Below are 15,612 nucleotides of genomic sequence, written 5' to 3'. Positions count from 1 at the left end.
CAACCAAATTGCCCGACTATCTGAACTTGTATTTTTATTTTTATTTTTTTTGATTCTCCTCAAGGAGACTCCCAGTCGTTTAAACCATTCAACTGGCGTCTAGTCGGGAGAACCTTTTCTGGACTTGGATTCTCACGGAATTAACTCAACCCGACTATCTGAATCTTTTTATCAAGTCACCAGATCCTTCTCTTGTGGATCAAATAAAAGAGTCCATCGCTTGTGGACCAAAACCTCTGTAATAGGCTCCTCACTAGAAAGCCACATTTCAACAGGAAAAAAACCACTGTAACTAGACTTCTTCTCTTAGAGTCACATTTCAACAGTAAAAACCTAAGATTTCAGATATCAACAGCAAAAAATAAAAGGGTCCGTCTCTCGTGAACCACAACCTGTAACTAGACTCCTCCCCTAGAGAGTCACATTTCAACAGTAAGAACCTAAAGAATTCAAATATCTTTACATATATGCCTTTTGAGTCATAATAGATATGTTATAAATTTAACAGTAATCCATACTCACGCCCAGTACTACTGATCAAAATTTGGGTTTATCCTACAATACAATATGCAGATTTTGTTTTAACAGGTTCTGCTTACCTTTGTATTGACGGCCGTCTAGATCAGTTTCCTGAGGCGAGCTGGATTCCCGGCTGCTCCTGCGGACAGGTCACCCGTCCTTTCAGATCCGTCTCTTACTTGTCTCCTGTCTCTATCAACCTTTATGGACCGAATTCAGAGTTAGAAAACCACCCTCTGCTACCAAGTTTGTTGATGATCACAAGTTTACTGGAGAACGGAGACCAAGTAGAGACTTTTGGACAAGGTGGATGATTGTATAATATAAGGCAGTTTATTCAGAGGTAAAGATATCTGTAAATAGCGTGCACGGACCCGTTCGTCAACCTCGTAGGGAGATATCTGAGAGCGCGCCCCAAAACATTGTGTGCTGACATTTTATACAATAAAATAAAGTAGGTTGATTCTAGTAGTTCCGATCTTCCGATTGGTCCTGATGAGTTGGTCGAGGTCATCTCCATTGCATTGGCTCTGAGTCGGGTTCTCTGTCTTCAGATGTTCAGCCTGACAGAAGGGGTTTTTTGTGTGTGTGTGCTTAACAATGATGATGTGTGTGTATGTGTGTGTATGTATGTGTGTGTATGTGTGTGTGTGTGTATGTGTGTGTGTATGTGTGTGTGTATGTGTGTGTGTATGTGTGTGTGTATGTGTGTGTGTGTGTGTATGTGTGTGTGTATGTGTGTGTGTGTATGTGTGTGTGTGTGTGTGTGTGTATGTGTGTATGTGTGTGTGTGTATGTTTAACAATGATGATGTGTGTGTGTGTGTGTATGTGTGTGTGTGTGGGGGGGGTGTGTGTATGTCCTCAGAGCAATAACTCGTGAGTTTGGGAGAACTTGAGAGACCTATGGCGTGGGTGTTGTCCATAGCCACCTGCTGATAAGGCCGACAAGATAGAAGTCTTTGTGCATTGTATTAAGTCCAAAGGCCCCAACACAAGATGGGTTATGCACAAGATTTTAGTCAGACCAAGCTATAACATAATATATTTACCACGACATAGCTAGGCATACAAATAAGATAATTTATTAATACATTTGAAACAAGGTCTAGTTGCGGCTGCAACCAGACTAGATTGTGAACGACTCTTTGTGGAATGACTTGACTGCGGATAGGGAGATAAGCACATATCGTTCGCGAACTGCAGCAGGCACCCTAACGATTTGTTCTCGATTTTGTTCAGCAGATGCAGGCTGTTTAGGCTTCTACAAATCTATGTAGCTTTCAATAATCTATTAATTACATTCATTCTTGCACCATGAGATCAAATACCAGTTCTAAACATGTATTTTTCTTCTCTATGCTGCGTATGCATCATGATCTATTTTCCTGCGCGCACATATGATAGGCAGTTGGTGGTCGGAGCACGTCTCTGGAGCCGCTGAGCAGGTCAAACGAACGACTAAAAGGAACGAGTCACTCTGAAAAAAGTATCAGTCAGTAGAAAAGGTTGTTCAAAAATAAGCATTCGTGAACTGCACTTCACTAATTTCCTGTTCCTCACAGATTCACTCAAGTCACTTAAAAGTCTAGCGTGCTCCCAGTTACTGCCTCTTCTATTTGAATTATATTATATTGAATTCTGTATGACGTTGCAACCCAAGTCATTTGTGTCTATTTCACAATAAGCTTTGATAGTGGGTTGCACATATTAATATGATATACACTGAGTGTACAAAACATTAGGAACACCTGCTCTTTCCATGACATAGACTGACCATATGAATCCAGGTGAAAGCTATGATCCCTTATTGTTGTCACTTGTTATATCCACTTCAATCTGTGTAGATGAAGAGGATTAGACAGGTTAAAGAATGATTTTTAAGCCTTGAGACAATTGAAACATGGATGGTGTATGTGTGCCATTTAGAGGGTGAATGGGCAAGACAGAAGATTTAAGTGCTTTTGAACGGGGTATGGTAGTAGGTACCAGGCGCACCGGTTTGAGTGTGTCAAGAACTGCAACGCTGCTGGGTTTTTCATGCTCAACAGATTCCCGTGTGTATCAAGAATGGTCCACCACCCAAAGGGCATCCAGCCAACTTGCACAACTGTGGGAAGCATTGGAGTCAACATGGGCCAGCATCCCTGTGGAACGATTTCAACACCTAGTAGAGTCCATGCCCTGACGAATTGAGACTGTTCTGAGGGCAAAAGGGGGCAAAAGGGGGTGCAGCTCAATATTAGGAAGGTGTTCCTAATATTTCGTACACTCTGTGTATTTCCATATAGGGTATCTGAAATACCTTTGAGTGAGAAAGAGACAGGGAGAGATCATGAGAGATTTAAACATCAGTAAGTAGGGCAAAATAAAACTTCCTCAACAGAAACTCTCAATAGACAATGACAGATTTGCATCAAACCAACTAGTGTTTTATGTTGTTTTGCCAGCCGAAAAATGGCAAGCAAAGCAGGCCTGGAATATTGAACATGGTGTGGTTTGCTGGGTTCACAAACAAAATACTCTTATTGACAATCTCCCTTGCTATCTGAACAGAAGGAGTCCTCTGTTCAATACTGCATAGCAGGAACATGTTATTGTCATGCTAGCTTTGTTAGCTAACAGCCCACCATAATGTGACAATGCTAACCACTGTCTAAATCTGAGTCCATGTCTGGGGATGTCTAGAGAAGGTTGACACAATGGAAGACTGTTGAGTCCAGTCAACAAGGACATCATGACAAAGGAAGGAATACTCATTTTGATGGAACCATGAGAAAATTCTATGGAATGTTTTTGTGTTGGTTTGTAATTTGAAACCAGGGGAAACAGAGTGGACTGTTCCCCAAACTGTTCACATACATTGGATGTGTCTTGTGTGATATGTAAACACATTTCTAGTTCTGATGGGTATGTAACAGTGTTCACACATTATATCTGAGTGTATGGCAGTGTCATTTCTAGAGCATTATATCTAACAGCAATTGTCTTCCCTTCCCTTTCTCTCTCTGCAGTGTTTCCTTTGTGGTGGGGGGGCGGGGGGGCCAGCGGTGGTGGGGTCTGGGCCCAGGGCTGGGGCCAAGGCTGGGGCTTGGGCCGCTGTATGCAATGGGAACCAGGGCCTGGAGAGGGGGCCCAGGCCCCAGCATTTGACTGCCCAGTCTGGTGTGTCCTCTGCCGGGGATGCAGGGCCAGGCTCAGGGAGGCCTGCCAGAGAGGGAGGGGGGCCATCAGACTGCCCACTGACATGCTAAGCATCAAACTCCCCCAGCTCTTTGACATCCACCAAATCCCCAAGGTAAGAGTGGCCAGACTGAAAGAGAAACCTTTTGCAACCATTTCACAAACCTTCAGAGGTTTCACTGACTGAATGTTCATGTTTTACTAAATATAGGAAATGGTGTCGAGATCAGGATTATGTCACACAGTTCCCAGAGGGCTGTCTGCACTTATGTTCAACCCAGTCCTTGCTCCATCTTCACCCGGGTCCGTATTCACAAAGCATCTCAGAGTAGCAGTGCTGATATAGGATCAGTTTTGCCTATTAAATTATAAGGAATAAGAGGGGGGATCTGAATTGACACCCAACAACCTGCCTGCTCGACCCCATCCCCTCCTCCCTTCTCCAGACCATCTCTGGAGACCTTCTCCCATTCCTTACTTCCCTCATCAACTCATCCCTGACCACTGGCTGTGTCCCCTCTGACTTCAAAAGGGCCCGAGTCGCTCCCCTCCTCAAGAAACCAACACACGAGCCCTCTGACGTTAAAAACTACAGACCAGTATCCCTTCTTACTTTTCATTCCAAAACATTTGAGTGTCCTGTCTCTGACCAACTCTCTCGCTATTTCTCTTAGAACAAACTTCTTGATCCTAACTAGTCAGGCTTCAAGACGGGTCACTCAACGGGTCACTCAACCGAAACTGCTCTCCACACTGCCAAAGCTGACTTTGTCTCCTCTGTTCTCATCCTCCTAGATCTATCCACTGCCTTCGACACCGTGAACCATCAGATCCTCCTCTCCACCCGCTCGATTCTAGTCCCTCTCATCTTCTCTCTATACACCAAGTCACTCGGCTCCATCATATCCTCACATGGTCCCTCCGATCATTGATATGCGGATGACACTCAGCTACTTTTCTCCTTCCCCCCTTCTGACACCCAGGTGGCGACACGCATCTCTGCGTGCCTGGCAGACATCTCAGCTTGGATGTCGGCCCACCATCTCAAGCTCATCCTCGACAAGACGGAGCTGCTCTTCCTCCCGGGGAAGGCCTGCCCGCTCCAAGACCTCCATCACGTTTGACAACTCCACCTTGTCCCCCTCCCAGAGTGCAAAGAACCTTGGCGTGACCCTGGACAATACCCTGTTGTTCTCTGCAAACATCAGCAGTGACTCGCTCCTGCAGGTTCATGCTCTACAGCATTCGTAGAGTATAACCCTACCTCCCACAGAATGCGGCGCAGGTCCTAATCCAGGTACTTGTCATCTCCCATCTGGTCTACTGCAACTCGCTGTTGGTTGGGCTCCCCGCTTGTGCCATCAAACCCCTGCAACTTATCCAGAATGCCGCAGCCCACCTGGTGTTCAACCATCCCAAGTTCTCCTATGTCACCCCGCTCCTCCGCACCCTCCACTGGCTTCCAGTCAAAGCTCTTCTTTCTTCTGGCAAGCCTATGGTGGAACCAGCTTCCTCCTGAAGCTAGGACAGCAGAGTCCCTTCCCCATCTGAAACCCTACCTCTTCAAAGAGTATCTTAAATAATCCCACAGGACAGGTCTTGATGTCCTCCAGTTGTATGTTAGATAATCTCTTTAGTAGTCTAAAGTATGTACTGTATCACAGCAAATGTGTTTGTGTTTTGCCTTCAGGTGTTCCGGGAGGATGGGATCATCTCGGGCTACCGTCACCCCCAAAGCTCTGCCCTGGACTGCATCCTTAGCAGCTTCCAGATGACTAATGAGACAGTCAACATCTGGACCCACTTCCTGCCCACATGGTATGTACACGAATGCAAACACTGAATGTAGACGAGATCAGATCCATAGATAACGGGAGGTATTCTGTAACAATTAGGGCTGGTTTAGACTGGAAAGCATACGTATCAGATTGGTGTCTTCCTGTCTTCGTATCAAATCTTCCGATAACTCTCTAATTTCATCTGAATTTGAACTGACGGTGTTGCGACGCATCTAATTTCCCAGGTACTTCCTGTGGCGCTTCAGCGTCCTGTGCTCCACACTGAACTTCCTGTCGGAGAGCTACACCTGGCCGCTGCTGGTGTACATGCTGCTGATCTGTGTGTACCCCTTCACCTCCAGCTGTGCCCACACCTTCAGCACCATGTCCCCCGAGGCACGCCACATCTGCTACTTCTTCGACTACGGGGCCCTCAGCCTCTACAGCCTGGGTAAGGCCCACTGCATGAAGTCTGACTGTCTGCACTTCACGGTTAGACTATTTGTACTTCCTTTACCTTTAGTAATTTTTTATTGTTAAATTTCCTCCTGTACCAAGTCTGCCAACTCTCACAGTAGGCTACTGCTTCTTCTAATCCGACCTTGTGCAATACCACAAGGTACAGGCCAGGGGCAATCTTTCAAGTTCCAAAAAGTCTCTGCGAATTTGGGAAATTAGTTGCACGATTAGAACTTTATATCCTTGGCCACTACCACTTCCCACATTTGTAACCATTGTTTGTGTGGTAACGTCATTGTTTGTGTGTATGATTTGGCGCTGTGTGTGTCGTGTTGCTGTGCTGTCTGGGCTTGTCAGATTCACTTTAATTAAGGTTTTTGGCCCACAAAACCTCATAATAATATATGTCTTGTTCAAGTATCAAGATAAGCTAAAATCGGTTCGACAGCTCAGTATCAACAGTGAAATCAGAGATTGTTTTCTTCTACAATCCTTTGAATCACCTTTGAATAATGTTTGTCTTTCATTTAAAACATTCAGTCTTAGGGTTGCTCTTCCAATAGAGAAGCCATACAGGGCTACTTACAAACAGAGAGCATGTTGCACCAGATTGCACTGTCAGATTTAGGTCAACAGACAGCAGAGATTAAAATATCTGCATATGTTTTCCTCTCGGAACCAGCATCTGGGAAAGGTTTTTATGGATGTTTGCATACCACTACTCTACACCTTCACGTGGAGATTTTCCATGGATTAATGTCTGTGTCCACGTGCTTGCTCAACGGATTCACATACTTGGGTATTTGCATTATGCTTGTGAATACGCATGCTTTTCTTGGGTGTGTGCTTGCTTGAATGGCTGTGTGTGATAGACTTGTCTCTCTGTCTTTCGAACATAAACTTTGTCCCTTACTTTGAAAAACTGCCGCTTAAAGCCATATTAACGGATATGAGGCCCCTGCAATTTGATCCTTAATCTACCACAATTCTCCTTACTGTCAAAACATACCCAGCCCTAAATGTCCAAAAGTCAATTTCTGCAATAAGAATTGCAAATGTTTACTGTAGGTGGTGTTCTGCAGCCACGTTTATTTACAAAAGCCTGTAGATTTACCAGAAGTACATAATTGGGATTATAAACTGGTGCTGAAGCATATTTACAGCAAGTGCAAGGCCAATGTTTCATTAGTAGGTTGTTAGAGCCTAATTGATACAGTATGTTGTGAGCATTGCAATTTATAAGCATTTTAAGTGCTTGGTGAGTGTATGGTAGGTAAATGCATGGTAGATTTAGACTCAGATATTGTACAGTACCAGTCAAAAGTTTGGACACACCTACTCATTCAAGGGTTTTTCTATATTTTTACTATTTTTTACATTGTAGAATAATAGTGAAGACATCAAAACCATGAAATAACACATATGGAATCATGTAGTAACCAAAAAATGGTTAAACAAATCAAAATATATTTTATATTTGAGATTCTTCAAATCGCCACCCTTTGCCTTGATGACAGCTTTGCACACACTTGGCATTCTCTCAACCAGATTCATGAGGTAGTCACCTGGAATGCATTTCAATTAACAGGTGTGCCTTGTTAAAAGTTAATTTGTGGATTTCATTCCTTCTTAATGTGTTTGAGCCAATCAGTTGTGTTGTGACAAGGTAGGGGTGGTATACAGAAGATAGCCCTATTTGGTAAAAGACCGTCCATATTATGGCAAGAACAGCTCAAATAAGCAAAGAGGAACGACAGTCCATCATTGCTTTAAGACATGAAGGTCAGTCAATCCGGAAAATCTGTGCAGTCGCAAAAAACATCAAGCGCTGTGATGAAACTGGCTCCGCCGTGTCTTTGTGAGACGCAGAGTAGGTGAACGGATGATCTCCACATGTGTGGTTCCCACCATGAAGCATGGAGGAGGAGGTGTGATGGTGTGGGGGTACTTTGTTGGTGACATTGTTGGTGATTTATTTCGAATTCAAGGCACACTTAACCACAGCATTCTGCAGCAATACGCTATCCCATCTGGTTGCGCCTAGTGGGACGATCATTTGTTTTTCAACAGGACAATGACCCAAAACACACCTCCAGGCTGTGTAAGGGCTATTTGACCAAGAAGGAGAGTGATGGAGTGCTGCATCAGATGACCTGGCCTCCACAATCACCCGACCTAAACCAAATTGAGATGGTTTGGGATGAATTGGACCGCAGAGTGAAGGAAAAGCAGCCAACAAGTGCTCAGCATATGTGGGAACTCCTTCAAGACTGTTGGAAAAGCATTCCTCATTAAGCTGGTTGAGAGAATGCCAAGAGTGTACAAAGCTGTCATCGAGGCAAAGGGTGGCTACTTTGAAGAATCTAGAATATAAAATATATTTTGATTTGTTTAACACTTTTTTTGTTACTACATGATTCCATACGTGTTATTTCAAAGTTTTGATGTCTTCACTATTATTCTACAATGTAGAAAATAGTAAAAAAAAAAAAAAGATAAACCCTTGAATGAGTAGGTGTCCAAACTTTTGACTGGTGCTGTATGTTTTTTAACCTTTCAATGTTTTGTGTGTTTGTGTCCAGGTTGTGCCATAACCTATGGCTCCTATGTGATGCCTGACTGCTGGGTCAACAGCTGGCTGCACCAACACTTTGTGCCCATTGCCATCTGCAACACACTATTCTGCACCAGCCTGTCCTGCTATTCTAGGTAGGCAGCCACACTGTCTCCTACCCACAATGCATCACTCTCCTGGTCATTGAAACCATTGTAACTTTCCTCCCTCTGTTTTTTCATAGATTCCTAGAGCTGCAATTTCCACACCGGAGTAAAATTCTCCGGACAGGGGCATTTGTCTTTCCATTCATCTTTGACAACATCCCTCTATTTTACAGAGTGAGTGTATTTTAAGAAGGTGTAGACAGAGTTCACAGAAAGTCTGCTTGTGCAGTTATTGGGTTGCATTCTGTTTGTTATGGAACAGTTTAGATACGATTAATGCCTCTCTTTAATACTTTGACCAGGACTTTTGTCTCATTAACTTAGAAACGGATTTTGTGTAGAATAAATAAAGATTTGACCACATGCTGTTAAAGCTTTTAATCTATTGGCCGCTGTTTGTGCCAATGATCTTATGTGTGTGTGTGTGTGTGTGTGTGTGTGTGTCTGTGTGTTTGTGTAGCTGCTGCTGTGCTGCGGGGGCAGCTGCTATCACAGTGAGGCCCTGCCCAGTCACTGTTACCACCTCCTCTTCGCCTTCCTCACCTGCTTCCTGTTTGCCTCACACCTCCCAGAGAGGCTGGCCCCGGGGCGCTTCGACTACTTCGGTATGTCCACGCCAATGCCCGGTTACCGTGGCAACTGGAATTGGGAGGTTATACCAGTTATTGAGCAAGCTTTAGCTAGTCTGGCCAATTATTGTTGGCTCATATCGGTTTCATTTCTACTGTGTCAGTGATGGTCAAGTCTCCCAAGTGGCGCAGTAAGTCTCCCGAGTGGCGCAGTGGTTTAAGGCACTGCATCGCAGTGCTAGCTGTGCCACTAGAGATCCTGGTTCGAATCCAGGCTCTGTTGTAGCCGGCCGCGACCGGGAGACCCATGGGGCGGCGCGCAATTGGCCCAGCGTCGTCCAGGGTAGGGGAGGAAATGGCCGGCAGGGATGTAGCTCAGTTGATAGAGCATGGCGTTTGCAACGCCAGGGTTGTGGGTTCGATTCCCACAGGGGGTATGAAAAAATATTTAAAAATAATGTATGCACTAACTGTAAGTCACTCTGGATAAGAGCGTCTGCTAAATGACTGAAATGTAAATGTAATGGTACTGTAGGCGAATATTTGAATAGTGACAATTCTTTGAGCAAACCTGGTAAATCCTTATTCACTGCAGTATCATCAAATCCAAGCATTTTCAATGACTTTCTCTCTCATTGATATCTCTCTCCTTCTCTCTCTCCTCTCTCAGGCCACAGTCACCAGCTTTTCCACATCTGTGCCGTGGTGGGTACCCACTTCCAGATGGAGGCGGTGCTAGCAGATATGACCTCACGCAGGGCGTGGCTCATCACACAGGCGGCCGAACCCTCCTTCCTGAGTACCCTGGGGGCACTGGCCCTCGGCATCATCCTCAACCTAGGCATCATTGTCATCTTCAGTGCCCCTCTGCTGTGGAACCCACACCACAGTGCCAACCACCCACTGACGCCACCCACGAAACGCAAGCAACAGTGACACTCCCCACAACCAGTGACCACCCAGTATGTTCAAATGAAAAGGGTTGGCTAAACCATTCTCCCAGTCATGAACTTTGGAAATAATAACCACAAAAAGTTGTATTATACCTTTTAAAACCAGGTAGTATTTGTATAACTCCATTGGATTATTATCACAGGATGGTTTTTCTACATGTTATTCTAACGTCATTATAAGGTTTGTTTAGGAGTTTATTAATGTGTTCACTGTTTACTTTGAAGCTGAATACCCAGCAATTTCTATGAAGCCTTTCAGTTATTCAGTATCATTGTTTACTGTTAAAAGTTGTGGAGGTATTTAGAGTTAAAGGATCATATGCCGACTTCTTTTCACTTATACTTGAAAGGCTTTGGGTTATATGAAGCATATTTGATGTCTAACAACACATAAAAGTGCCTTCTTTTATAGATAGTGACACAAATGTTACCTAAGTACTCGTAACATTATTTCTGGTTTGTGAAATCTCAAACTGGAAAAATCTTTAACTGTAAAGTTGCAGGGAATTTTCATATTAATATATAAGTATTTAGCTACTGTTGTTCATTTGTCCTATATATTTGTAAGCCATTATTAGAACATCTCAAAACCCATATTTAATATAAAGTATGACTATCCATTACATTATTCTCATGACTTCTAAAATAATCTGCACTCTCACTAACTGGACTACTTAGTATGATTCCACCATTTTATTTCAATATTCACTACCATCTCATTTAAATCTACATAATATACGCAGTTTTCGATTGCTAGACCCCATTTCTCCACTATGAGTTGAATAGATTTACAGACCAGTATAGTGCTCTCTCAGATGGCCTGCTCTAAATGTCTAAAGCTGCTATCTAGAACCTAAAAGGGTTCTTCGGCTGTCCCCGTAGGAGAACCCTTTAAATAACCCTTTTTGGTTCCCGGTAGAACCCTTTTGAGTTCCTTGTAGAACCCTTTCCACAGAGGGTTCTACATAGAACCCAAAAGAGTTCTATCTGGAACCAAAAAGGGTTCTACCTGGAACCAAAAAGGGTTCTCCTATGGGGACACCCTTTTGTAACCCTTTTTTCTTAGCGTGTATCTGAAAGCTACAGCACTGTACCATGTCTATGATTAAAAGACAGGTGCCATTTTACAGATGTAGGTTTCCATGGAAACTCCATGGTTCTTCGCAGTATGTGTTCCTGTAAATGCTCAGCCACTTTTATTGTTCTTAGGAGTAATCTTATTTTTTACTTCTACCACATACAGTAATGGTCATTGGATACATTTTTGTGAAACACTACGTGCTGTTTAAATGTCAGAGAATTACTGAAATTCTCCTTTAAACATACCCATCATTGTAACATCGATAGGACGTACCAAATGATCCTGTTTATAACAGCTATCTGATGGAAGACATCTTAGATGATGGTGCACAACAGAACCTCATCTCCCAGGCATGTGGTTGTGGTCAGTGGAGGTCAAAGGGTCTTGGCACTGTCATGTGGTATCGTGGTGGTCATTACAGGTTTATGGTGAACCAATACACCACACCCCATGCTGATATAACATTGTCAGTGGCTATTGTTTACATGTATCCTTGAAAAAGAGTGTGGTATCTCTTGAATATGTATTCCTTGTAGTATATATAACAGCACTTACTGTTTCTGTTCAGTTGTAAAGCGTGGTGCATATGTACAGGTAACTGCCAAAATAAAGGAAACACCAACATACTGTAAAGTGTCTTAATAGGGCGTTGGGCCATAGGGCGTTGGGCCACCACGAGCCGCCAGAACAGCTTCTATGCCTTGGCTTAGATTCTACAAGTGACTGGAACTCTATTGGAGTGATGCGACACCATTCTTCCATGAGAAATTCCATAATTTGGTGTTTAGTTGATGGGGTGGAAAACGCTGTCTCAGGCGCCGCTCCAGATTCTCCCATAAGTGTTCAATTGGGTTGAAATGTGGTGACTGATAGACACACACACACCCTTTAAAACCTGTATGCTCCTTTGAGACCCTACTTTCAAAGTCACTGAGATTTCTCCTTCTAGCCATGGTAGCTAAAATAATGGGCAACTGGGCATTTTTATACATTACCCTAAGTATGATGGAATATTAATTGCTTAATTAACTCAGGAACCACACCTGTGTGGAAGCACATGCTTTCAATATACTTTGTATCCCTCATTTACTCAAGTGTTTCCTTCATTTTGGCAGTGATCAGTATATTTACGTGATTATTTTTCTAAACATTTTAGATTAGGAAAAGTTATTAATTACATCCCCAACATCATATGATCATTTCTTGTCATAATAGCACTTACATGTAGACCTAACACACATTATTGTATCATGTGTCTAGCATGTAAGGGAGACCAGTGTTGGTTGTCACAGTGCTTATAACTCCCAAACTAGAGGGCGCTGTGCAAACACACGCACACGCAAATTGACTCAAAAGGACATATGTTGTTCTCAAGGCATAAAATGCTGCATTTTGTTAGGAGTATCGTTTGATCAAAGAAGGCTATTTCTAAGACACTGTATACTATATTGCTTCATTTCCTGTTACAAAAGGAATAAACTACTAGCCAACATTGTGACAACCATCCCATCAGTGGAGGCTGCCTAGGGGAGGACGCCGCAAAATAATGGCTGGAACAGAGCGAATGGACTGGCATCAACACATGGAAACCATGTGTTTGATGTATTTGATACCATTCCACTGATTCCACTCCAGCCATTACCAGGAGCCCGTCCTCCCCAATTAAGGTGCCACCAACCTCCTGTGAACCTCATACTGTGTGACAACCAACCCTGCGATGAGGCTGGTTGTCACAAGTGGACAGAGTGTGTTTAATGGCTTATAACTCCATGTTGGAATAAGACATAATAATAGGGTCCCTATTTCAACGCAAGACCTTGGTCTTTCTATTAATGTTGAAAAGTCTTGTAAGATATACTGGTGCTGAGAAATACACACCAGAGTAAAATGTGTGACAACCAACCGCAGTCTCCCCTAAAGGCTTTGGGTGGTTATGAGGGAATAGAAAGTGATATTGTGGTCAGTGAGGGAAATGGACTGTGATGCAGGTTGAGGAATACAGAGCATAGTGTACATGCAGTATAGGCACACAAACAAACACACACACGTGCACATACACACAAACACACGTAATTTTACTCCAACGAGAGCCCTATTGTTTGAAAACCAATTTTTGTTTTGAGGGTTAGTGTATTGAACACAGAGAGACCCATAGAGTTCCCCTTTTCATCATTCTAATAGCACTCAGTTTTCCACTGTTGATTTTTGTATGGTGCTTTCATCGTCTTACAAGTTGTTTCTTGGAAGTGGGATGTGATTAGCGTGTGGCCGAGCATATCGACCATAACTGTATCTGAATACACATATTGTAGTGCTGATATACCTGCAGTTGGTGCATATAACCTATTGTCCTTTAAGTTGTTGAATATTTGAATGTTCAACAAAATATCAAAACATTCTGTTATGCTTTTATCATTGAAATTGACTTTAGTTCAAACTAGGTTATTGCTGAAAAAAAGTGATAACCTATTAGTTCAAATGTGTCTGTTTGTTTACGTCGATCACTTTCATGAAGCTACAATGATTCCCAAAGTTTGTTCATATTGAATGGCATGTTACAGTAAGTAAAACAGGAAGCTATGCAAAGATTTGGTTGGATGACACCACAAACCACACACCAATTACCTTCCAGTGATATGACTCCTGAAGAGTGCTAGGTTTTAGCAAAGAGGAAAGAAGCGGTTTGAATGAATGTCTGTGCCTATTGTCCTTTCATACTATCTTTAATTAAACCTTTATTTTAATTTAGCATATATGCTGTGTTTTGTGTGGAGAACTTAATATAGTTCCTGGGGAAAAAAACAGAAAAAAAAAACATTTCATTGTTTGCTATCTTGTTACTAAAAGTGTGTCAATGCTGCATTATTTGAGTGTATTATCACTGGAATAATTTCTCTAATAAAAATTACTCACCACATATTTGACAGCATTACTGTGTTTGTCTGTCAACTGTGTATATCAACTGTATCAGTTGAAATGTTGGATTGTGTAGGGGAGTACTGCAGTTCTTTTCCAATACAGCAGGTGACAACCTTTCACTGAGCAATGATCTACTGTAAAACAACCACTGTTCTACTGCAAGAGGGAACAAAGTATTGGTGTATGAATGTGAGCAGTAGGAGGCATGATTGTACAATGATTATTTTTTTTGCCTGTGTAGCCAACAAGTATGTAGCGAACCTCTTGTTGCCAAGCTTAGCCCACCTCATTTAAAATAGTGGAAAATGTAGTTATTTTGCCAGATTCTACCAAATTTGTTTTAACATACAACAACAAATATTGCTTATCTTGTTTTGAGGCAATTTGAGGTTCTTTTTTCTCTCAGTCAATGGGGAAGATGCTGAGATCTTGGTCTCTACACTTCAGATGGGGAATAGAGGCTCTCTTTCCTTGGAAAGAGGGTATTAGGGTCTCTTTTAAAAGGGGAGTGATAATGAGGGAGTTGAGATAGTAGAGGCAGACTCATTTGGCTCTAGCCCTGGAAGGAGATGGGCAGTGGAAAGTATATCTCTATAGGGGGTTGAAGGTATAGTCGGGTCTCTGCCTCGAAGACGTGATAGGAAACAGTGGTCCAGCATGAGCCTAACAACTGTTTTCATTTCCAATACACTAAAGAGAGGGAGAGAGCCAGCGATATAGCATTACTCACAACCCATTAGCACTCCTAAGGGAGTGGATATGGAAAAAAGGAGGGAGAAAAAAAGTGTGAGGTCAAGAGAGGCTGCTGTAATATACCTAAAGTGTGTTTGTTTGTTTGGGGGGTGATGTAAGGTAATATAAAACTTGATTCTTCCAGTAACTGATGTGTGTGGTGAGCGTTCCAGGGCGAAAGTACTGCTGTGTGTAATTCAGGTAGTTGATTACGGACCTCCACACAATAAAAGGTGCTTTTGCAGGCTAAAACGTTTACGTACAATTAGTCTGTATTTGTTCATTCTCAGAAAAATGATTTTAAAATGTACTGTAAGATGGTAGACAATTGGAAACGGAGCTCTTGAACCAAATGGTTGTTTTATTCATGTGCAGACGATATACATTTTTTTTTACATCAATAAAGTATATTTACATATTTACATTCAAAGGTGTCCCAATTGTTTTACTAGTCTTGTAAAACGTCCGCTTTTATTTTGAAGGTGAAAGGTTAAAATGGAGAGTCGACCTTGTTGTGTGTTTTGCCCAGACACATGCCCTGTGGTGTATAGGTTGTATCAGGGACTCTATTTCAATTCCATCTGTCACTCTCCTCCTGAAGTTTCGATCATTGTTATCCATCTGTTACTTGTGAAACCATCTCGCTGTATCTCTCTCAAACCATCTTGTCCCTTACTGGATTGCAGCAGCTTGCTTTGA

The 15,612-nt window shown here is 42.6% G+C and overlaps 1 protein-coding gene across 7 annotated transcripts in view; it reads left to right on the top strand.

The window, feature by feature from the left end:
* The window catches only part of paqr6 (progestin and adipoQ receptor family member VI), a 29,398-nt gene extending 17,509 nt beyond the window's left edge, over positions 1–11,889 (top strand). For 4 of the 7 annotated variants that reach the window (XM_084176024.1, XM_084176027.1, XM_084176025.1 and 1 more), the window contains 7 exons: positions 3,533–3,816; positions 5,392–5,519; positions 5,725–5,930; positions 8,521–8,647; positions 8,737–8,833; positions 9,120–9,264; positions 9,899–11,889. In XM_084176024.1, the coding sequence (XP_084032150.1) occupies positions 3,533–3,816; positions 5,392–5,519; positions 5,725–5,930; positions 8,521–8,647; positions 8,737–8,833; positions 9,120–9,264; positions 9,899–10,164 (1,253 nt within the window). In that variant the 3' untranslated portion in view covers positions 10,165–11,889. The remainder of the gene's footprint in view (positions 1–3,532; positions 3,817–5,391; positions 5,520–5,724; positions 5,931–8,520; positions 8,648–8,736; positions 8,834–9,119; positions 9,265–9,898) is intronic. The other 3 variants (XR_014614182.1, XR_014614183.1, XR_014614184.1) reach the window with 3 other exon arrangements.
* Positions 11,890–15,612: the final 3,723 nt, after the last annotated feature.

This window comes from Coregonus lavaretus (assembly GCF_964263955.1).
Source record: "Coregonus lavaretus genome assembly, chromosome: 13".
NCBI classification, from domain to species: Eukaryota; Metazoa; Chordata; class Actinopteri; order Salmoniformes; family Salmonidae; genus Coregonus; species Coregonus lavaretus.
Note: the sequence above shows the minus strand (reverse complement) of the source record. Positions and strands in the feature narration are given on the sequence as shown.